The following is a 23,477-nucleotide window of genomic DNA, read 5'->3' on the forward strand; positions in this document are numbered from 1 at the left end:
TAAAAATAATTGACCACAATTTATAAATACTTGAATTAATCAACCATTAAGCGGTTAACTGCTTTGAATTAAAAATAAATATTTTTACCGAATTACCTCAATAACAAAATATTGTGAATTCCGTAAAGTAAACGATGACTAAAATGCTATTGTAATAAATTATATTAAATTACAGTGTTTTAGTACACATTTATTGGTACGAACGATGTTGCATAGACGCATAGTAGTTGTATATAACAATTTAATTTAATATAAACACGATAATTCACATCATCGTTAAATTTAGTGATAAAATTACTTTGGAAACTCTGGGGATGTACCTAGTAACTCGACTTCGTAAACTGACGTATTTCATTTTACACGATTTTTCTAAAGATGTGCCTATTACAGTATTACACGAAGAATATAATTGTTCATGAGAAATAACTGCTATGAAATCTAAATACTATTTTTCTATAAAATATTATAATTTTGTTTTGTTTTTTTATATAATAAATAGTGTGTGGACGTAAACGAGTGTAGTCTGCCGAACGCTTGCGGTCCCGGTTCTCTGTGTACTAACTTTCCGGGCGGCCACCACTGTGAGTGTCCAGAAGGGTACGCGGGCGATGCGTACGGCACCGGATGTCACGACGTGGACGAATGTTCGCGATCTCCTTGCGGAAAAGACGCACAATGCCACAACAACGAAGGCAGTTTTCGGTGTACTTGTCCTCCTGGATTCGTCGGCGACCCGTTCCACTCTTGTAAAGGTATGCGACGATCACATGCGGCTCGTCACCAGATCATGTATATAATTCTACGCGATAATATAAAAATGTGTAACCCATGGACAATTATTAACAATCTCAAAACCAGCAGCGCATTTGTTGATTAATTTTATTACTTCGAATCAGTCTGAAACAACGGACAGTTTTTAAACACCAAGTAAACCGAGTTTTGTACAGAAGTATACAGTCTGTCGATCGAACTTATTCTCTCTCGTAAATAATAATAAAAAAAGAAACTTGCCGTCAACTTAATTTGTAATGTTCACGCGTCGTACATATACCTGTATACCGATGTCAAAACTGCACTCTAGCGGAATTAAAATCGCTTCTATTTTCGTTTAGACTCTATACCAATATTTTACATCTCGTCGACAAATGTGCGCATAACAAAAAAAAAAAAAAAATTGATGAAAAAAATTTACCCCGTACGCATAGGTACTACTACCTGCGTACTCCTTACACCTACTACCACCTAATTTCAATAATATTATTGCGACACTGTGTACATAATAACATAGACCGTGTCTAACACCTGCTTTTTCTAACGTATAATTTATATGTATTATTGTGCATTACATCGACACCGTATTTCGCCTTGGACGGAAACGCAGATGTGGATGAGTGCGAGTCTTCGCCGTGCGGTCCCAACGCCGTGTGCTCAAACTCGGCCGGCAACTACACATGCTCCTGCGCGACCGGATATACCGCGTCCGCGGAGGAAATGAGAGCAGGAAGTGGATGCGCGGACGTCAACGAGTGCGGGGCGCCATCCAGCCCGTGCGGGGTCAACGCCAAATGCACAAATGTCCCTGGCTCGTACACCTGCCAATGTCCGCCCGGGTTCACCGGGTCCGCGATAGAACACTGCCAAAGTTAGTGTGCCGTCCGCTGATGCTTGTCGATTCTTCCCTGATCGATGCTTAATACTATATTATAATGATATCTATATCATTGCTCATCTGGTTGCTGTGACACGCACCGGACACTTGCATGGCGCGCTTTTTTTTTATTACTGTTATTATTATTGTTGTTGTCGTCGAGTGTCGATTTATACAGACGCTGCGCGTGGGTCAATACTCTTGTGTCTCTCTCTTTCTATCTCTTTTATATATTATTGTTTGTTAAGTGTTTACTTTTTGAATGCAATCTTATACTACACCTTTTCTTTCTAGATTCTATATTACGCATCGTTTTCCCGTTTTAGTCGGAAATTCGTTGCTTTAAATCTAATTTTATTTATACTTGTTTTTTATACGAGTATTTAGCAGCATGCGCCGATATTTTGGAGGTAAAACCATTCTTTTTTTGATTACTATTGTGTGTGGCACGAACGCATCAAGATCTTTCGGTATGTACCAATTTTTATTATTGTTTTGGACGATTTCTTGACTTACTGTGTAGTTATACGTATCTATATTGCATTTTATTTTTTTTATAAATATTTATTTTTTCTACATATTAATAATACTATCAATATGTTCGCGATAGATATCAATGAATGCGAACACTCGCCATGTGGAAATAATACCATTTGCACGGATACAGTCGGTAGTTTTGTCTGTTCGTGTAAAGAAGACTACACAGGTGACCCGATGAAAGGATGTCAAGGTATTTATTTCTACTCATAAAAATGTGTTTTTACTTATTTTAGTCTTACTGAATTGATTATGTTTAGATATTAATGAATGCGAAATCTTAAGTAAGCCTTGTGGTCCCAACGCGGTCTGTGAGAATACTAGCCCTGGATTTAATTGTCTTTGCCCACAAGGATATTCTGGCAAACCGGATCCAAAAGTTGCCTGCGAACAAGTAAAAGATCATTTTTTAATTTTGGTTTTAATATCAATTATTCATTCTTTGGTCTTTTATTAACCGTAGGTTGACGTGACGGTTTTATGTAAATCCAACTTTGATTGTACCACTAATGCTGAGTGCACTGAAGGTCAATGTTTTTGTAAGAATGGGTTTAACGCCAAAGGATCAGTGTGTGTGGATATTGACGAATGCCTCGCTCAACCATGTGGACCATATTCTATGTGTTCAAACACCCCCGGCGGATTCCATTGTCAATGTCAAACGGGATATGTAGGTGCCCCACCAAGAATTCAGTGCAAAGGTATGTTTAAATTATTTTTTTCATTGAATTTTATATTCATATTTTTATTTTATTAATTTATTGAAGCTCCTTGCGAAGACGTCAAGTGTGGAACACACGCTTATTGCAAACCTAACGGTCAAGAAGCGTACTGTATATGTGAAGAAGGCTGGACATACAATCCCAATGATTTATCTTTAGGATGTGTTGGTAAGATTCATCAAAGAGTTTTTCTAAATTCACACCTACACATAATTTATACTTTTATAAATATATTATATACTAACGGGTGTAAAAATGTAATTTAAGATATCGACGAATGTGACAAAGTAAATGGACCGTTTGGACGGTGTGGAGGAAATACGTTATGTACAAATACACCAGGAAGTTTTGGATGTCAATGTAAACCTGGATTTACCGGAAACGCGTTTAAACAGTGCACTGGTAAATATATTAGAAATTTATTTTGTTTAATTGTTTTTTAATATTGGTTTTTAACATTTATTCACAGATATAAACGAATGTTCTGACACCAACAGTTGTGGAAAAGATGCTTTATGTATTAATTTACCTGGTTCATTTGATTGTGTGTGCCCTGGAGGTTCCATACCTGAACCAGATCCGTTTATCAAATGTACCAAAGTAATTAATTGCACAGCTGATAGCGAATGTCCAGGAAACTCTGTTTGTGGTAATCAAAAGCGTTGTTTCTGCCCCGAACCAAACGTCGGAGATGATTGCAGACGTAAGAATAAAACAATAACTTTCAATTTAATATACTAAAAAAATATTTATAATTTAGATCCGTGCGAAGACGTACAATGTGGTCCCAATTCTGAGTGTATGCTGCTCAACAAAGATGCTCAGTGTCTATGTTCGGCAGGATATACAGGAAATTCAAACACAGGATGTACAGATATTGACGAATGCAAGGGTAATCCTTGTGGTCCGGGAGCAGTATGTAACAACGAGCCGGGATCGTTTTCTTGTCAATGTCCGGGTGGAATAAGTGGAGACCCGTTCAGAGAAGGATGTTCGCAAGCTAAAAGTCCTACACAATGTAGTGCGAAGTCTCCATGTCCGGGATCTGAGATATGTGTTCAAGATGAGTTTGTTGGCGAAAGTGTTTGTATATGTCAAAGAGGTTACATAAGGGACCCGAAAACTGGTAAATGTAGAGATGCCAATGAATGTACGGAACTTAGAGACAAACCTGCCTGTGGAGTTAATGCCGTTTGTAAAAATCTTCCTGGAAGTTATGAGTGTCAGTGTCCTCCAGGCTTCAACGGAAACCCTTTTTCTAGCTGTGAAGGTAATTATTGAGATTGAATGCCACAAAAACATATTTTTATATAATGTGCATTTTTATCTGTTTAGAATGCAATTCATTAGAATGTCAATGTAGACCACCATATCAAATCGTTAATGGAGAGTGCACATTAGCTGGCTGTAATAAAGGAAAATGTCCAGCTGGTGCTGAATGCGTGTCCATTGCTGGCGGAGTAAGCTATTGTGCTTGCCCAAAAGGATATAGACCTAGAGAAGATGGATCATGTTATGGTATTTATACATTTTATTATAATTAATTAAATTTATTAGGTATTAATTTTTAAATACATTTTTAGATGTAGACGAATGTGAAGAAAAAATACATTCATGTGGATACGGTGCTGAATGTATCAATAAACCCGGCACACATGAATGTTTATGTCCAGTTGGCTACAGTGGAGATCCACATCATGGATGTTCTCGTAGTCAAAAGAAATGTATAAAAGATTCAGATTGCTTATTAAACGAGAATTGTATTCAACCAGGAGTTTGTGTTTGTCCCGTACCATACTATACCGATGTTCTTGACAACAATCTCTGCAAAAGTATTAATATATAAATAATTATTATAATAATATTTTTAAGATTTTTATTAATTATTATTCGTATTAGGTCCTTGTGATCGATTTCCATGTGGCGTGAATGCACAATGTACACCGAGTGATCCTCCAAAATGTTTGTGTCTACCTGGATATAAAGGAGATCCTTTGCATGGCTGTGAAGATGTCGACGAATGTAAAGATAATCCGTGTGCTTTGGGGTCACAATGCATAAATGAAAAAGGTCATTACAAATGTATTTGTCCGATTGGTACAAATGGCGATCCTTACTCTGTTGGTTGTGAGTAATTATTAATTATATTTAATAAAAAAAATTTAAACCAACATTAATATTTTTTTTTTATGTATTCTAGGTTTAGGAAAAGAAGCACCAGAGTTTGAGTGTTCTACGGACGATGAATGCGTTGCACAGTTAGCATGTGTTAAAGGAACTTGTACTAACCCTTGTAATCTTTTACCTTGCGGTCAAAATGCTTACTGTGAATCTGAAAAACATGCTGCATGGTGTAGATGTAGTGCTGGTTATGTAGAATCTATATTTGGTGAATGCGTGTCACGTAAGTGTCTAACTGTGCTTTCTTGAAATTAAAATTAAATAAAAAGCTTCTAATACTTGATTCATAATATTTTATTGCAGCGTGTGATGGGTATATTTGTGGCCACGGTGCACAGTGTATAGTGTCGCCACAAGGACCTACGTGCAAATGTTTAGAAGGTTCTATTGGAAATCCATTTGCTGGGGGCTCTTGTGAGCCGGATACTTGCTCAAGCACCAGCCCATGTGTTGCGCCTAATATTTGCGTTGCTGGACGATGTAAAGAGAAATGTCAAGATCATTTTTGTGGTATTGGGGCTAGTTGTAATCATGAAACTAACGATTGTGTTTGTAATCCATTGTTCATCGGAGATCCAAATTACCTGTGCATGCCTCGTAAGTTTCAGTTATATTTTTCATTTTATAATATAATTAAGTATTTATAATTAAAAAAAAATTTAAAATGTTATTTGTACTAAAGAAATTTGTTAAATTATCTTAATTTGCTGACAATATGTAGTAATAAAAGATAATCTGATTTTTCTATAAATTATATAAATAAAATTATTGTACCTCTATTCTTTAATTCAATACCTACTTATATAAAAACAATTTGAAAAATAAGTCATAAAGATAAATGTAGATTGGCTAATTGACTATGATGTTCTACTTAAAGTAAGTCTTATAACAATCGTTATTAGGTCTTAATATGAATGTATTTTTTATTATATTTTTGTACTATATATTTAAATTATAGATCTATTATTAATAATTGTAATACTAATTTAATTGTATATAAATATAATATCCCATTAAGTCTATATAAATATCTACCTCCAACTAAAGTTAAGCTTTACAGATAAATTTATTATACACAATTTTTCACCTTTATAGACATGACATTTTTAAAATAAATAAACTTGATATAATTCAATAATAATTTTCATTTATGTTAAATATAATGCTTTGAGTACAGAAATTTTATTTTTAACATGACAAAAAATTATAATCAATAAATAAATAAATACATTTTTTTAATTTTTAGCTATTACAATGCCTTCATGTTATCCTGGATGCGGGATTAACGCACATTGTGAATATGATGTGTTGAATGAGAACAAATGTGTTTGTAATTCTGGATTCATAGGAAATCCATATGAAGAATGTGATTCCCAATCTAAAAAATCTTGTTCAAATATGACGTGTGGAACTGGAGCATTATGTAAAGAAAAATTAAATTCTATTGAATGTAACTGTCCATCAGGATTTAAAGGAAATCCTTACGTTCAATGTGTTGGTAAGTACTTAGAATATTGCCTAATTTAATTATATATTTAATAAATTCAATAATTCTCATTATAAATATTTATTTCAGATATTGACGAATGTTTGATTTCGGCTTGTGGTAACAATGCGGTTTGTATCAACACAATTGGAAGTTATGATTGTAGATGTATTGAAGGTTACGTGGGAAATCCGTTTTTAGAATGTTCAGCTAAAATGCCACAAATTTGTCGTGATCCATTGACTTGTCAATGTTCAAAAAATGTTCCATGTCCAATTGGGTAAATAAATTTTATTTTAAATTAAATAAATAGCATCAAATAAACATTATATTTAGGTTAAGTATATTGTATAATATGAATATATAATATAATAATTTAAGAAATAAATATTACATTTGTAGTTAATTAAATAATTAATATTTCATTAATTATTTATTTTATTATTATAGATACGTTTGTAATCGTGGAAAATGTGAAAATCAATGTGATAATATCAAGTGCGGTGTTAGAGCTGGATGTGTATTCGGTAAATGCGTATGTCCACCGGGTTTGATTGGCGATCCTTACAATTTTAAAACCGGATGTAAACCACACGGCCAGTGTACAAACGATGGCGATTGCAAAGATACAGAAATATGTTTCCATATTAATAAAGAAGCTAGAAAATGTGTTGATGGTTGTAGTAAATTACAGTGTGGACCCAATGCAGTTTGTGTTACTGAAGGTCATCGTTCGTCGTGTATTTGTACCGAAGGATATTTTGGAAATCCTGGAGACTTATACCTAGGTTGTAAACTCGAAAGGGTGGCACCTAAAGGGGAATGTAGAACAGACAAAGACTGCAACTCGGCAAGCAAAGTATGTTCCATAATATCAGATGGAATATCTTCTTGTGTTAGTGCATGTACTCGAGTAGCATGTGGACCAGATGAAATTTGTTTACTGGAAAAAAATGGCGCACCCGTTTGTTCATGTCGTCCAGAGTTTGTATGGAATCCAGTTATATCGAAGTGTGAAAAGCCTTCATTACCTGACTGCTCAGTCGATGCTGATTGTAAAGAAAATGAATCATGTAAACCAGATGCGTTGGGAGTATTAAAATGCATATCAGTTTGTATCGAATTAACGTGTCCATTCAATTCAATATGTGTAGCTAATAATCACGAAGGTAGCTGTCAATGTATACCGGGGTATGTAGGAAACACAAATGATCGAAATGGTTGTCACCCTATGAAAAAAAGTAGCTGCCAACAAGATGTTGAATGTTTACCGACTGAAGCTTGCCTAGAAGATCCAGCAAGTAAATTAAAATCATGCAAACCAGTGTGTGATCATACCATATGTGGCCTAAATTCTATTTGTGTGGCAAATAATCATGTGGCTCAATGCCAATGTCCTCCTGGTACATTTACTGGTGATCCATATGACTCAAATGGTTGCCAAGAAGTATCATGTGTATATAACGACGATTGTCCACAAACACAAGTTTGCAACAGACAATCACATTCATGCATGAATGTGTGTGACAAAGATACTTGCGGAACTAATTCGGTTTGTCTTGCTGATGGACACACATCTGTATGTCAATGCCCACCTGGTTTTAAACCTGATCCTGTCCCTGAAATATCTTGTGAAGCCATAGAAGTTTGCGATAAGTCTTCGTGTCATTTCACTGCCATATGTGAATCTAATCCTAACTCAGGATACATTTGTAAGTGTCCACCTGGCCATATCGGAGATGCTTATACGGAAGGATGTAGACAAGAAGGCTTATGTCCAAATGGAAATATTGATTGTCCATTGTTAAGTGTCTGCCAATCCGGTAGATGTATAAATCCGTGTGAAAAATCTTGTGGTATAAACACAATATGTAACATTATTGAAAGAAAACCAATTTGTTCGTGTCCCGATAATTTTGAACCTATTCATGGTGAACCAAAAATTGGATGTGTCAGATCAGTTACTAAATGTTTTAATGACTTGGAATGCAAAGGCGGTGTTTGTTCGAATGGAGAGTGTAAAGGTTAGCTATAATACTGTCATTACATTTTAGTTCAGTTCTAATAATTACTTTTTAAATTATTCAAAAATAGTGGTTTGTCGGAACATTGATGACTGCTCTTCTGGTGAAAGATGTGTACAAAACAAATGTGAAATTCCATGCGCTGGACATTCTCAATGTATGTCGGCACAAGCGTGTATAAATGGAGTATGTACACTAGGGTGTCGAAGTAATAAGGATTGTTTAAGCAATGAGTCCTGCATAAACGCGAAATGTCAAAGTAAATAACATTTTTATTTTTATTATTAATTAATAATAAGTTATGTTCTTAATTTTAAAATTATTAATCTAACTATTTATTAATTACATAAAACGTACAACATTTTAGATCCATGTAAACGTGATGGTGTGTGTGGAATAAATTCAAAATGCAGTACTATTGATCATAACGCTATTTGCACCTGTAACAAAGGGTTCCAACCAAATCCTGTTCCAGAAGAGTCTTGTGTGCGATCGAATAACATATGTCATAATAATATCCAGTGTGGATTAGGCCAAGAGTGCAATGGAAATATATGCAAAGTTGTATGTTTGAGCGGAATGGATTGTGCTGAAGGAGAACGGTGTACAAGCAACAAATGTGAAAAAGTTTGCTTTACTGCAAGTAATTGTTTGTCGGGTGAAGTTTGTGTGGAAGGAATCTGTAGACAAGGTTGTTCTTTGGATTCAGATTGTGATACCAGCCAAATCTGTATAGGCAATAAGTGCCGGTACGAAAGTTTTTTTTTAGATACTTAAGCTGTTATTTTTTTTTCATTTAATTACATCAAATTATTTTATAGATGTGGAAGTGGTTATGAAAGTTCTCCCACTGGTTGCAAAGATATCAATGAATGTATGCAAAATCCATGCCATCCAAGTGCTAAATGCTTAAATACACCAGGATCTTTTCAATGTTCATGTTCAGATGGTAAAGTAGGAGATCCTTACACTGAACCGGGTTGTAATAAACCGAATGAATGTAAAAAACACGAGAACTGTGCTTCAAATTTGGGTTGTGTAAATGGAAAATGCACAGAACTGTGTAATGATGCATGTGGAAATAATGCTTTATGTCATATGATTGAACATGCACCAGCATGTACTTGTCCATCTGGATATTTAGGAGATGCTTTTGATAAAAATGTTGGGTGTTTCAAAGTTGAGTGTCTGGTAAACGAAGATTGTCCAAATGACAAAATCTGTCAAACTAATAGCAACAAATGTACAAGTAAGTTAATGATTTAAATTTAGTTTGACGTTATTTATATGAAAATAATGAATTGATATATGTTTAGGCCCGTGTGATTTGATAAATTGTGGTCATGGTAATTGTAAGGCTTACAAGCATAAAGGCATATGTACTTGTAACAATGGATATGAACTGAAAAATGATAAATGTCAAGATGTTGACGAATGTAAACAAAGTCCGTGTCATAAAACAGCAAGATGTGAAAATACGCCTGGATCATTTACGTGTATCTGTCCTGATGGACTGTTGGGCAATCCAAATGCTGAAGGGTGTCATTATCCGAACAGTTGTTCTACTAACAACGACTGTCCAGAAAGTGCAATTTGTCATCAGAATCAATGCAAAAATCCTTGTGCAGATAACAAAGTATGTGGTCGTAATGCAGTTTGCTCAGTTCAACGTCATGAAATTCAATGCCAATGTCCTTTAAAAACACAGGGTGATCCCAAGGTTCGTTTGAATATAATTATTTATGAATTAAAATAGTTTATATCTTATAAGTTATAAGCTTTATGTATATTATCTAAAGGTGGAGTGTATGAAAATTGAATGTTCAAACAACAATGATTGTACTTCGGGAAATGCTTGCGTGAACTCGAAATGTGTGAATCCGTGTTCTGTACCTAAAGTGTGTGGAGAGAATACTGATTGTAGTATACAAAATGATGCTGCTATGTGCAACTGTAAAGCAGGGTACACAGGTGATCCTCATTTAGGCTGTACGTCAATATTATACTGTGCGTCTAATAGCCAATGTCCCACTACAACTAAATGTAATAATGGAATATGTACAGGTAAAACGCTAAATCAAATAATTTATTTCTAATATATTTTTTTTTATTCAATACTATTTTATTTTAAATAGTTGAATGTAACTTGGCAAGGGATTGTGTTGGAAACGAACTTTGTATTGGAAATATATGTCAACCAACCTGTCACGGCAATACTAGTTGTCCAGAATTTCAATATTGTCAGAATAATATATGCATTCAAGAGTTACGATGCTTTACAAATGATAACTGTGAAAATACACAAATTTGTAAGACAAATACAATAGGACAGGTAATAATGTTACACAAAACATTAGTCATATAATTCGTATGTAATGGATTTAATATTATTTTAATTGTAGACCCAATGTACTGACGTATGTGAAGAAGTTATTTGTGGAAGGCATGCTGAATGCTCAGCAGTTGACCATCAACCAGTATGTAATTGTGAGCCTGGATACCACGGAAACCCACACATCGGTTGCCACAAAATTGAATGCTATGAAAACGAAGACTGTACAAATGATAAAATATGTGAAGATCACATGTGTAAAATATCATGTCTAGCAAACAACCCGTGTGGACCAAATGCTTTATGCTCTGCAGAAAATCACCAACAGGTATGCAATAAAATTATAAATATGAATAACTTATTTTTAAAATAAATAATAACAATAGCTTATTTTAATATTTGATAAATTTAATAATTTGGCCTTTTATTTTTAGGTTTGTTATTGTCAACCAGGATATACAGGAGATCCGTATTTTGGTTGTGATGTATTGGATTTATGTGAAGCTGCACCTTGTGGACCAGGAGCTAGGTGTGATAACTCAAGAGGTTCCTTCAAATGTCTATGTCCACTAGGAACTGTGGGAGATCCGTACAAAGACGGTTGTCATTCACCAGTTGAATGTCAAATCGACGAAGACTGCCCCCCAGCAGCACATTGTGTTCAGACTAATGGTATTCCCAAGTGTCAAGACAACTGTGAAAAAGTAAAATGTGGTCCGAATGCTGAGTGTGGAACGTCAACACATTATGGCTCCTGTATATGTCACCCAGGATATCAAGGAGATCCAAATGATTTAAATGTTGGATGTAGACCTAGGGCTGTAGCATGCACTTCAAATCAGCAATGCCCAAGTAATACATACTGCTACAATGGGGCTTGTAAATGTAAGTTAAATAATTAATTTACTCATAATATTGCAATACATAAAATTAAAATTTGTTTTTCTAGCATCTTGTCAGTCGGATGCAGAATGTGGTCTTTCTGAACAATGTTTACAAGGCCAGTGTAATAATCCATGTGAACGACAAGGCTCATGTGGATTAAATGCTAATTGTAAAGTGATTAACCATGTTAAACACTGTTCATGTCCCGCTGGATTTACAGGTGGCAGTGAAATTGAATGTGTTCGAAGTATGTAATCTACATAACAAAATCGTAGAATATTTCTTTTATGTTTATTTTTTATATAGTTCCTGTTGCTTGTGAGATCAATGAAAACTGTTATCCAAATAGTACATGTCATCAATCAGTTTGTCAACCTGATTGTCAAGCCGACAATCACTGTGCGTTAAATGAAAAATGTTTTAAAAACCATTGCGCTTGTAAGTTAACCTAATATATAATTAAAATAAACAGTAAAAAAATAATAGTTATATTTATTATGAACTAATAAAATATTTTTCAATTTTTAGTAACTTGCAGAGTAGATAATGACTGCTTTTTAGGACATATATGTCTGAACAATATGTGTTTATTTGGATGTAAATCGAATGAAGATTGCGCTTCCGTGGAGTCTTGTAGAGATAATGTATGCACAAATCCTTGTGTGGCAATGCCCTGTGGACCAAATGCCGTCTGTACGGTTGCTAATCAAAGGGCCATGTGTTCTTGTCGAGTTGGATTTGTTCCCAATCCTACAGCTAAAATAGCATGTATTAGAACTCCAGCAGAACCATGTAACGAAAATCAAGAATGTCCTGCGAATTACTCATGTAAAGATAATTCCTGTCAACCAGTATGTTCTTCTGACGCTAGTTGTCACGGAAATGAGAAGTGCGATATGTCAGTATCTATATGTAAACCGTTGTGTCGCAAGGACGACGATTGTCGAAGTGGAGAAATTTGTAATGGATTAGTGTGCAACGTTGGCTGTAGAAGCGACACAGACTGTCCACATGATAGATCTTGCATTAACAACAAGTGTAGAGGTAAAATCAAAATATTATAATCTAATTTATTATCACGTCATACTTATATGAAAAAAAAATTTTGATTTTAGATATATGTGAATCTCCAACTGCGTGTGGTGTAAATGCATTATGTTCCGTTTCAAATCACCAAAAACAATGTAGCTGCCCTTTACTGCTCGAAGGTGATCCTCTGTTTGCTTGTAGATATCCAATGATAAGCTGCAAAGGAAACAGTGATTGTAGTTCAGGCCAAACTTGCTATACATCTACTTGTCAAGCAGTGTGCCAAACGTAAATATCTATATAATTAATCAACGTGCACTAATCACCATAAACAATAGAACTAACGTTTAATAATGCACACAATTATTAGGGACTTGGAGTGCTTATCTGATGAACGGTGTCATAACGGAATTTGCAAAGCAGTATGTAATTCAGACTCTAAATGTAGTCCTAATCAGATTTGCGAAAATCGTTTGTGTGTTGGAGGTTGTCATAGTGATACTTCATGTCCTGATAATGAAGCGTGTATCGACAAACAATGTAGAGGTAAGCCATATGATTGTAGTATAGAGTGATGCTGTTTAAAAACGTTTTTATAATCGATTATTAATTATTAAAATACAAAATAAATAAAACTTTTTAATTATCTAGCTCCTTGTGACAGTGCTACTACATGTGGCCCATGTGCCGAATGTAAAGTCATTAATCACGGAGTGCAATGTAGTTGTATGGCTGGGTTTAACGGAAACCCATTAATCGGATGCGTTAAATCGATTTTAAAATGCGATGGGACGTGTCCCTGTGATTTGGAAACTGGCTATTGCATAAAACGCTGTGCGGCTAATAAAGACTGTTCGTGTGGAGAAATATGTCATAAAGATACGTGTACAACGAAATGTAGTTCCAGCACGAATTGTCCAACAGTAATATTGACTCAACAAATTTCAATTTGATTACTATTTTAAACATGTCAACTAATTTTAATTTTTAGGGTCATATATGTTCGAATGGACTATGCGTTGTCGGATGTCGTACTAATGCAGATTGTGCGAATGACCGGTCTTGCCAAAATGGTAAATGCAAAAATCCTTGTGACGTCGTTTCCGCAGGAATACCGTGTGGAAACAATTCCGAATGTCATGTCAACGATCATAGAGCCGTTTGTATGTGTCCCGACGGATTCCAGGGAGAACCCAATATTGAATGTGTTAGATATACTTGTAACAAGGATGATGATTGTGAGACAAACAAAAAATGTGGTTCTGACAAAGTATGTAGAAATCCATGTTTGGAGCAAGGTGCTTGTGGATCAAATGCACAATGTAGAGTTACAAATAGAATGGCTTATTGTACGTGTCCACTTGGATATTATGGAAATGCTCAACTCGAATGCAAGCCAGGTAAATATTAAATAATAATAATAATAATAAATCTTTTAGAATATTATTTAGGCAACGTGAAAGTTATTTTTTTTTAAACTTATATCCAGTCATTCACGTAATCATTTATCGTATACATTATTGCTTATCAGTATAATTAAAGTAAAATTAAAAAGTAAAAGTTTATCATTTATGTTTTATTTTTAATAGTTAATTATACGGATTTACACTGATGTCGGTTAGCTAGACTATTATCATACATGTATCTAATGTAGGTAATTATTGTTAAAATAATAAATTATCATCAATGATTATATACCATTAAATTTCATTTTTTCGTACATTTATTGCTTATAAAGTGAACTTTAATTTTAAATTATTAAATCATGTACTTAAATATAATTAGTTATCTTGTAATTCAATTTTTAAAACATCAATTAAGTATTATTTCTACTTTATTAAAGTCATATGTTGATGTAAATTTGATGTTTAATGATGATTCATATTTAAAGACTAAGAGGAAGCATGTACTCTTTAGTTTATTCCTAGTTATTTTTTTGATTTCTTCGTTTATTAAGTGAAATCTATATTCAATCTATAACTTAGAGAGTCTACCAAGTAAAACTTATAGAAGTGTTTGCTTCCCAGAAAGAAAATGCATATAATAAACCAAACGCTATAAAACTGTATAAATGTGAATATGTACTCACGTAATGAAAATCATAAAATTGAATAAATATACATTTGTGTTGACAGTATAGGTATAGGTATAGGCACCTACATTATTATTATACGTAAAAATGAATAAATTGATTTCGTCTTGCACTTATTTAAACTATTATTAACGTTTTTAACGATCAAATGGAATTTGAAATTGTATGATATAAAACTAAACGTCATAAAATGTATTATGTAGATACATACCGAATATGTGCTTAATGAGTATATCATATTATTATATATTTTAATTAAATTATAAATATTTCAACCCAAAACGGTTTTACAGGAACGGCCGAAAAGTGTGCGTCGAACCCGTGCGGACAGAACAGCCGATGCAAAGACATTGCCGGGGGTTACGAGTGCCTTTGCCCTCCTGGTTGTACAGGTGACCCAAGCAAACGATGCGTATGCGAACAAGCTCAACAGCGGTCGGACCCGTGCAAGAACGTAATTTGCGGAAAACACGCACTCTGCCAACCGGTGAACGACCAGGACGCCAAATGCTACTGCCCAACCGAATATCCCGCGGGAAATCCATACGTGCAATGTGAGAGCATTCGCAGAACAGCGCTGCCCTTGGAAAAAACTCAATTCAAAAATCGAACATCAAAAAAATGTACATTTTTTTTTTTATTCCAGGCGAAATGAAAAAATTACCCTCAGACTGTAGGACAAACGGTTGCGGGAAGGGCGCCGTCTGTCAACCGACGGGCAGTGCGGGATCGACGGTGTACATTTGCCAGTGCCCGCCCGGCACGACTGGTTCTCCACAAAAAGAGTGCTCCCAAGGTAAGTCGTGTTCATTGTACCATAATATTACGTTATCGGCTCGACAATCATCGATATACTCGACTTTATGTTATAAAATTTAGGTACCACGACATTATAATGTAGCCGCGAATATTATAATGATATTCCGTAGTTTTTACGATGATAATAATATGATTATTATAGTTTCGGACGCATATAATATACTTATCTGCTGCAGTTGTTTTATATAATATTATAACAACGGTGTGCATAATATTATTGTTATAGGTCTATTATACGATTCGAAGATCCGACGAAATGTATAAACGAGATTTGTAGATATTGTTTTAATAGATAAATATGCATGGTTTTTTTTTTTAAATAGATACAGCTTTTGTACATATTATATTATATAAATAAGTGGTACGACTACATTATTGTTTTATTACCACTTGTCCACGTATTATATTGGTTTGTAATTTTGTATTATTATATGTTCTGGACTTTAATTCTAAATAATACACTATTGAGTTAACCGTGGAAGTATGAGCAGTTTCCCCCAATCTGGAATTTCCATTATAATGATTGATTAAAATATTATTATCCCACTTCGATTGAGAATACTTCAATATGTATTTAAACTATTTCTTACGATCACGACCCCCTTCGCTACATGTTTTAGTATTATTAATTGGACATGATGTACAGCAGTCAATGTTCAGATTGGAGGGAACTGTGAAAGTGTTATATACTCACACGTTTAACCTAAACAATTGTAATTTATTGTGCACGAAGCGTGATTTGCTTAAAACCTATTACATTGTAATTGAAAGTCACTATTTGTTTCTTGAAACGGTTTACTGCTTGGGCATATTATATTTTCAATGGCATGTTGTGAGAATAAATTCTTTCACAGTTCTTTCCATCACTTTAAAGTATTTGTATATTATTAATAATATGATAAGTTGGCTTAATGTTATTACAAATTAAAAATACTTGTTTATCTCTTCGATAAACAAAGTAAAAACAAAATATTTTTAAATATATTTCATAATAAACGGAGATTTTTTAATCTATTATTACAACTTCATTCTTATTCCTTTGTATAATTTTAGTAAATTTGACCTTTGACATAAAAATATATTTAATAAACAACTCATTAGCTTAATTGGCTATTACGGTTCATTAGTTTCCGATTCGAAAACGTTTTATTATAAACGAAGTCATTTTATTATATAATCAGAATCATTCGACCTGATCTAACCATATTTCGAAATGTAGAACTATTGCAAAAATGATTAAAATTTATCGTAGGTAAATGTTAAATTCTTTTCGTCATAGCACTAACCTTAATCCTTATGATATTTGGGAATAATATTAAGCCATCTTAAATACACACACATACGCTTACACACTTTTACACACACATATACACCCGGACATCCATGTACATAAAATACAGGGTCGTATTTAGAGGGAGGGGACGTCATGGTGATGGTTTAATAATCGGAGAGAAATAATGTCATTAAGACAATATTGAAATGGAAACTTTAAAAAAGATAACAATATTTTTCGGTCGCACAACTTTTTTTTTATTTTTTATAATATCTTAAGTCTCATTATCCTGCGAAAAAACCTCTCACAGGTAAAAAAAACTCACCCATTTATTCCTTGTGGTCGCTCCCCCCCCTACGACGACCACCCCGGCCCCCCCCCGACCCCCTAATTAAGTGATATAAATATGAATATAAAAAAATTCGGAGAATTTTCTCTAACAACCTTCCGGCAAGTTTAATATCTATAGATTCTATATAATACGTACTGCTCAATATTGTATAGTGTTAGATGTTAAGCTCGGGCGGGCATTGCCCATTAGTATTACATCAATCATCCACAAGGGGTTGTGACCACAAAATGCTAAATACGGCCCTGAAAATGTAACATAATGTGTATAATAGTATATTATAATGATATTAGCTAGGACGCAGTGTGTATATATATTCTGACAAAAAACTGTTATTTTTTTTTATGACGCGTTACTATCGCCAGCGGTCGAATGCGCCGACGACGGTCAGTGTACAAACGAAAAGACGTGCATCGACGGACGTTGCGTTGACGCGTGTAGCGTGAGAGACACCTGCGGCTTGAACGCTCTATGCCGGCCGGTGTTGCACAGGGCCCAGTGCGCGTGCCCAGACTGTTACGCGGGCGACCCGGCGGTGGGATGCGCGCCGGACCCGAGCAGCTGTGTGCAGCGCGCCGGCGACGGACCGGCCGCGGCGTCCCGGTGCGCCGTGGACGCGGACTGCCCGGCGTCGCGGGCGTGCAGCCCAGTTGACGGCGCATGTCGCGATCCGTGCGACGGGCTGTCGTGCGACCCACCCCGGGCCTGCGTGGTCCGCAACCACCGGGCGCGATGCGCGTGCAAGTACGGCTTTGCCGTCAGCGAGCTGGGCGAGTTGTCGTGCGCACCCGTCGAGCGCGAGTGCCGGGCCGACGCGGATTGCGCGCCGCACCTCCGGTGCACGGGACAGGGCCGATGCCTGAGTCCGTGCGACGGCGGCGGTGCGGGTGGCCCGTGCCCGGCCGACAAGCGGTGTCTGGTGCTCGATCACCGCGCCGTGTGCGTGTGCGCCGACAACTGTGCGCCAACCGCGTCAATGTGCCTCCGGGACGCCGGTTGCCCGGAGCACGAGGCGTGCGTCAACTTTGCGTGCGTCGACCCATGCGCGAACGTCACGTGTCCCGCGGACGCCCCGTGCGGCGTGGACGGGCACCGGGCCGTGTGCAAGTTCTGTCCGACCGGTTACAGTGCCGATTCGAAGTCGGGATGTCTGAAAGGTAAATGTACAAAAAAAAAGAAAAACACACAACAACGACACGCAAACGCTGTTACCTACATATAATAATTAAGCATATATATCATTACGCGTGGCCGCTGGGGGGGGAGGAAGTTGTGTTGTGCGTATTCGTATCCCGAACACCGTAATCGTTACAGGTTTTGACCGTCCTCTCGTACGGTATCATTCTCTCATACATATCTTTAACGATTTCAATAATTATCGGTCAAATTATTAATAACAATATTATAACGTGTACCTACGTGATGATGCGATCTAAAAGTACTTTATTTGAACACGTTCATCGTATCGATCTAAATATGCGTTTTGTATAAATTGTAGATGTCCTAGTAACTATATTCGATAACATAATAAATCATACGGATTTTAATATGGCATTATACTCGCAGTATACACCTTTATCAATAATTTTACTTTCAGAAAAAAATGTTTCCTATCTCAATTAACTCCTTGGAAAGAACCTATCTGGTAAAACTTTTAATCTAGTTAATTTTTGATTGAGTCAAAAGGAGAAATAATCATACAAAAATATTGCGGAAAACTTATTATTTTTTTATTGTAATTCAAAAACGAGAAACCGGTAATTTTTAGAAATTTTTAGCAGAAAATAAAAACAAATTCGTGGTGTAATTAAGTTTATGATAAATTTGGTGTTTAATATTATTATCAATAACGTTCGTCTGTAATTTTTCTCGTAAAGATTTAATAGTAGCGTTATAGCACAATACTCCTCCCCTGCTCGCATGTCATAAAATCCCACCAACGTGGTATCGTACTTTACCACGGTACTCCGTTACCGGCTAGCATGGTATATCGGTTAGCGCATGTTCCACCAGCGGAGATCGAGTTGCATTTCAAGAGGTCTGCTTATGGTTCTTTTTCTCATATAATGAAGCTTTCGGTCCATCGGGGATCAGCAAATTTCAGCTTTTTTTTTAGGGAAAGGCGTGTTAGCACCACTGCTATAGATCATACCCTCGATCTCCGTTTCTCCCTCGATATCATCTTTCGCGCTTTTGCAGCCACGCGCAGCTCACCGCCCGTCGTCGTCCGCGTCTATTTGTAGAGTCTGTTAATTAAACGATACATATTATAATTATGTCATAATATTTTCTGTAAAATCGTACTATAGTTTAATCACACTATAACAAATGTACGGTCGAACCTCGTTCGGCGCATGCGCGACGACGGCGTGACGCGTGCCTTGTATACTTTATAAAATCATTTATATGTATCTTTAGTATGTTTGATTATTATTAATTTATATTATGTTTTTTTCACGAGTGGTTTCCGCGCTTTTCGGACCGCAATCACGCGCGTTCTCCACACCTGTACGCACTTATAAACACGACTTAAAACAGTCGTTGCGACCGCGTGCATGTTACGCTTTGACACTCGTGATTAAAATGTCGTGCATGAAGTGCGGTGCGTCGAAGTCTCTGGCACCAGCTACATATATAGTACCCTATGTACTACCTTTATAGATTTAATAATATGTATATAATAAATAATATTTATACATAATTATACGATTGTATATGAGTCTGTGTACATAAGAGTATACATACTACATATATAATATGTTATAAATAGTGCACGTGACCTACAAACATTATCGCGGGCTCATCGTCCGTTCATGTGCAAAAAAAAAATTGAAAGTACATTTTAACGCAAAAAATTAAAAAGTTTAGTTATAGGTATGTACATACATACCTACAACAATAAAATTGAGTGCCGCGGACGATTGCGTAAGGTCGCTGAAGACTGCCGCGGTTTATATATAGGTACATATTATACATACGTTAGTATTATTTCACCGTTTACACGGCCGACGCGCGTCCTTCCTACAAATATTAAAATAAACATCATAACGGACGTAAAAAAAAAAATAGAAAAAAATGAAAAAAAACCAGACGTGCCTACATATACGGCCCAGACACACTAATTGTGGAATATAATAACTTTCACTGGGACTGAACTATACGCCGAAGATAGTAAATAGTAATAATAATAATAATAACAATAATTTATGTAAAGTAAAATGCGCGCAAACATATATCATATACATATTCGGATGTATAATAATATATTCAGAAAGAGAATAGCAGCACGCGCACGCACACACACATACACTTACACACACACACACACACACAAACACACATTCACATACACTCACAATTTTACGACTGCGCTACGGTTGGTTAAGCCGCCGTGAAAGTAAAGTCGTTCCACCACATAATACATAATATACACATATATACTTTTATTATTATTATTATTATTATTATAGTAATGCCAGTGCGCGCGGCCTGCGCGGGTTTAAATCCACACGCCGGCTATTTACATTTGCGAGCGGCGGTGGCGGCGAAGATCTTCGCGTTCGGCGGCCCGCCGATCCCCACCGCCGCCGCCGAACCGTTTTTATCTTTCGTATTATTTTTAATTGACGTCTCTCCCCCTTTCGGCTTTTTACCCGCTCCGTGGCAGTTTTCAGTCCGAGGCGCGCGATCGACATTTGATTGGCCGCCGTAATTTTTTTGTTTTATTTCAGCGCTCCGGAGGAATATGCATGTCACCCACCTACTGTCGCCGCTGTCTACCTCTACGCTCTGCTGCAGTGCGCCGGGAACGTTCGCCGGAGACGATACCTGTATACATTTCTTCTTAGCGCTCTCTGTTGCTTCACTTTAAACCGTCGTTGCAGTTATTTTATTGTACCGTCGTGTAATCGCTTTCGATCACGTTTTCGCCCCGAACGCGTTACAGCCGGTAAAGTGTTTGATGTGGTAAAAATGATGTGTTTGACTCTGTTGTGTCATGGTATTACTTAAGCGATTATTGTTTTACTATGTTCTTTTCGTGTTACTGTTGAGTTCAAGAGTATCGGCTCGACGAAATGGTGATTGGTGTTATTGATTTTACTTTACTTTACTTTAATTTATAATAAGCTTGTTTCGGTGACGGTTAATACTGCGCAGACCATTTAATGTTTACTTGCAAACATGACTCTAAGACTCGTTTTTAGAATCATGTCGGCAACACTTTAATGTCTGACGCGCTAATACAAACGCTTATTCATTACGATAACAATATATTATCGTAGTTAAGGCCGGAAAATCGATCGAATTAAATCCGAACGAATTCGATCTATATCTGCGTTCCTTATATATTATATACTGTTCTCGACTTAATTTATAAACACGCAATGTCGTTTGGCGATTTCAGTGGTCGGATGCTCCGCGCACTACGAATGTCCGTCCGGACAAGCTTGCATTGCGAATCAGTGCCAAAACCCGTGTCAACACAACAATCCATGTAATTCACAACAAGACTGTCAAGTACAAGACCATCAACCAGTTTGCTTGAAACGTAAGTGCCGCAATCGCTGTTACTATAATTATGCTAATTGCAGATAATTATATCGTCGACTTATGCCTTGACCTGTATATTTAGTTAAATTTACGAAACATTTCTAACATATTTTATTATTATCATATTACTATCTTATTATAATATTACTCTGTTCGCTAAAATCAGACTACAAAAATCATCAATACATCACCCACCCGTTATATAGGTCATATTTCCAAGGTCAAACTGTCAATAAAATAATTTATAAAACGAGATTTCTGATATTATTGTTGTCACGTTTTTTTTTCCTTTTTCATACTCTCTAATTTAATTTATTACAATACAATTATTAGGTTTTAATATTTATTTATATCAAGAACGAAATAACTACCTAAATTATTTGGTTAGCGAACTGAATATTCCATGATTTCACAATCATTATAATATTATTATTATTGTCGCGGGCGTAACGCTTAATAAACACAGCGAAATAACTCGGTTTATTTTTTTAATATTGGTCAGGATTGCTTTATATATTTGTGTTTTTGATTTATACATCACAACATAATGTCATATTGAAATATGTAGTACTTTTAACCACCAAATTTCCATTCATTAAATTCAATTTATGCGGTATTTAGCTGTATACACTGCAGTGTTTGTAGTATAGATAGGTACCATATATGTTTACATAATAAATAATGGTATTATGACATTCGTATAAAGTATACACGGCAAAGTCTTCCGCTTCGAAATGTATTCAACTTTTTTTTAATAAAGTACAAAAACAACAATTTTAACAATTTAAATTACATTTATAGTATGCCAATGCCAAAAAAATGAACACTGCCAAAACGGTTACGTGTGTGATGGATGCAATTGTATATTATCGAGTAAGATATTTTATCTCTACAGTACTGTCGAATAACTTTTTAAATTGTTTTAAACAATTTTAAAATGTTTACATAATTTTAAATTTGGAACTTTTTTTAACACGTAGGTCAAGATCCTATTGCAATTCCGGGATGTGAGCATTGCCCGACAGGTGTACCATGTGATCCGATAACTGGAGCTTGCGCTAAAGGTATGTGCGAGTATTTAACTCAAATGGGATAATATTTAGATAATAGATGTGTTGCTGTTTTTAAAACCTCCTCACTCCTTCCTTATATAATCACGACTTCAAGACATCCGGCGAAGAATCAAGCATCGAAACATCATTTTGACGATACTTGCTTCTTTACTTTCTCTTTGATTGCTTAATCTTATGTATAAAGTATTTCTATTTCCTATAGTTCTTTCATGTAAATATATATTCGTCATTTCTATTATCATGTAAATATTATGTGAATATACGTGTCAGATAGCAGCACATCTCAATGTTATTTTTAACGAAAGTGAATACGTAAAATAAGCGTTTGTTTGTATTTTATACACTCAAAACTCGAAAGTAACATTATAAATGTTGTTGATGTAAATGTAAAAAGTTCAATGATAGATAGACTTGTGGGCATTTTGGGGGGAATGTGACGCAAAAGCACAGACTGCAGCATGGGGAATATTATATTA

The 23,477-nt window shown here is 35.7% G+C and overlaps 1 protein-coding gene across 3 annotated transcripts in view; it reads left to right on the forward strand.

Annotated features, from left to right (window-relative positions):
* Positions 1-23,477, forward strand: part of LOC132923470 (uncharacterized) — a 124,548-nt gene that overhangs the window by 37,913 nt on the left and 63,158 nt on the right. For all 3 annotated transcript variants that reach the window (XM_060987490.1, XM_060987488.1, XM_060987489.1), the window contains exons 8-45: positions 500-752; positions 1,382-1,642; positions 2,259-2,378; positions 2,446-2,579; positions 2,649-2,886; positions 2,953-3,075; positions 3,175-3,309; positions 3,377-3,610; positions 3,668-4,177; positions 4,243-4,425; positions 4,491-4,739; positions 4,807-5,034; positions 5,108-5,311; positions 5,392-5,685; positions 6,335-6,586; positions 6,665-6,854; positions 7,025-8,598; positions 8,669-8,857; positions 8,966-9,347; positions 9,420-9,847; positions 9,915-10,318; positions 10,398-10,662; positions 10,734-10,930; positions 11,001-11,258; positions 11,365-11,815; positions 11,880-12,062; positions 12,122-12,253; positions 12,344-12,859; positions 12,931-13,132; positions 13,215-13,390; positions 13,496-13,767; positions 13,836-14,244; positions 15,230-15,490; positions 15,583-15,732; positions 17,743-18,534; positions 21,783-21,926; positions 22,730-22,801; positions 22,909-22,992. In XM_060987490.1, coding sequence (XP_060843473.1) covers positions 500-752; positions 1,382-1,642; positions 2,259-2,378; positions 2,446-2,579; positions 2,649-2,886; positions 2,953-3,075; positions 3,175-3,309; positions 3,377-3,610; positions 3,668-4,177; positions 4,243-4,425; positions 4,491-4,739; positions 4,807-5,034; positions 5,108-5,311; positions 5,392-5,685; positions 6,335-6,586; positions 6,665-6,854; positions 7,025-8,598; positions 8,669-8,857; positions 8,966-9,347; positions 9,420-9,847; positions 9,915-10,318; positions 10,398-10,662; positions 10,734-10,930; positions 11,001-11,258; positions 11,365-11,815; positions 11,880-12,062; positions 12,122-12,253; positions 12,344-12,859; positions 12,931-13,132; positions 13,215-13,390; positions 13,496-13,767; positions 13,836-14,244; positions 15,230-15,490; positions 15,583-15,732; positions 17,743-18,534; positions 21,783-21,926; positions 22,730-22,801; positions 22,909-22,992 — 11,149 coding nt within the window. The remainder of the gene's footprint in view (positions 1-499; positions 753-1,381; positions 1,643-2,258; positions 2,379-2,445; positions 2,580-2,648; positions 2,887-2,952; positions 3,076-3,174; positions 3,310-3,376; positions 3,611-3,667; positions 4,178-4,242; positions 4,426-4,490; positions 4,740-4,806; positions 5,035-5,107; positions 5,312-5,391; positions 5,686-6,334; positions 6,587-6,664; positions 6,855-7,024; positions 8,599-8,668; positions 8,858-8,965; positions 9,348-9,419; positions 9,848-9,914; positions 10,319-10,397; positions 10,663-10,733; positions 10,931-11,000; positions 11,259-11,364; positions 11,816-11,879; positions 12,063-12,121; positions 12,254-12,343; positions 12,860-12,930; positions 13,133-13,214; positions 13,391-13,495; positions 13,768-13,835; positions 14,245-15,229; positions 15,491-15,582; positions 15,733-17,742; positions 18,535-21,782; positions 21,927-22,729; positions 22,802-22,908; positions 22,993-23,477) is intronic.

This window comes from Rhopalosiphum padi, chromosome 2, assembly GCF_020882245.1.
Source record: "Rhopalosiphum padi isolate XX-2018 chromosome 2, ASM2088224v1, whole genome shotgun sequence".
Taxonomy (NCBI): Eukaryota; Metazoa; Arthropoda; class Insecta; order Hemiptera; family Aphididae; genus Rhopalosiphum; species Rhopalosiphum padi.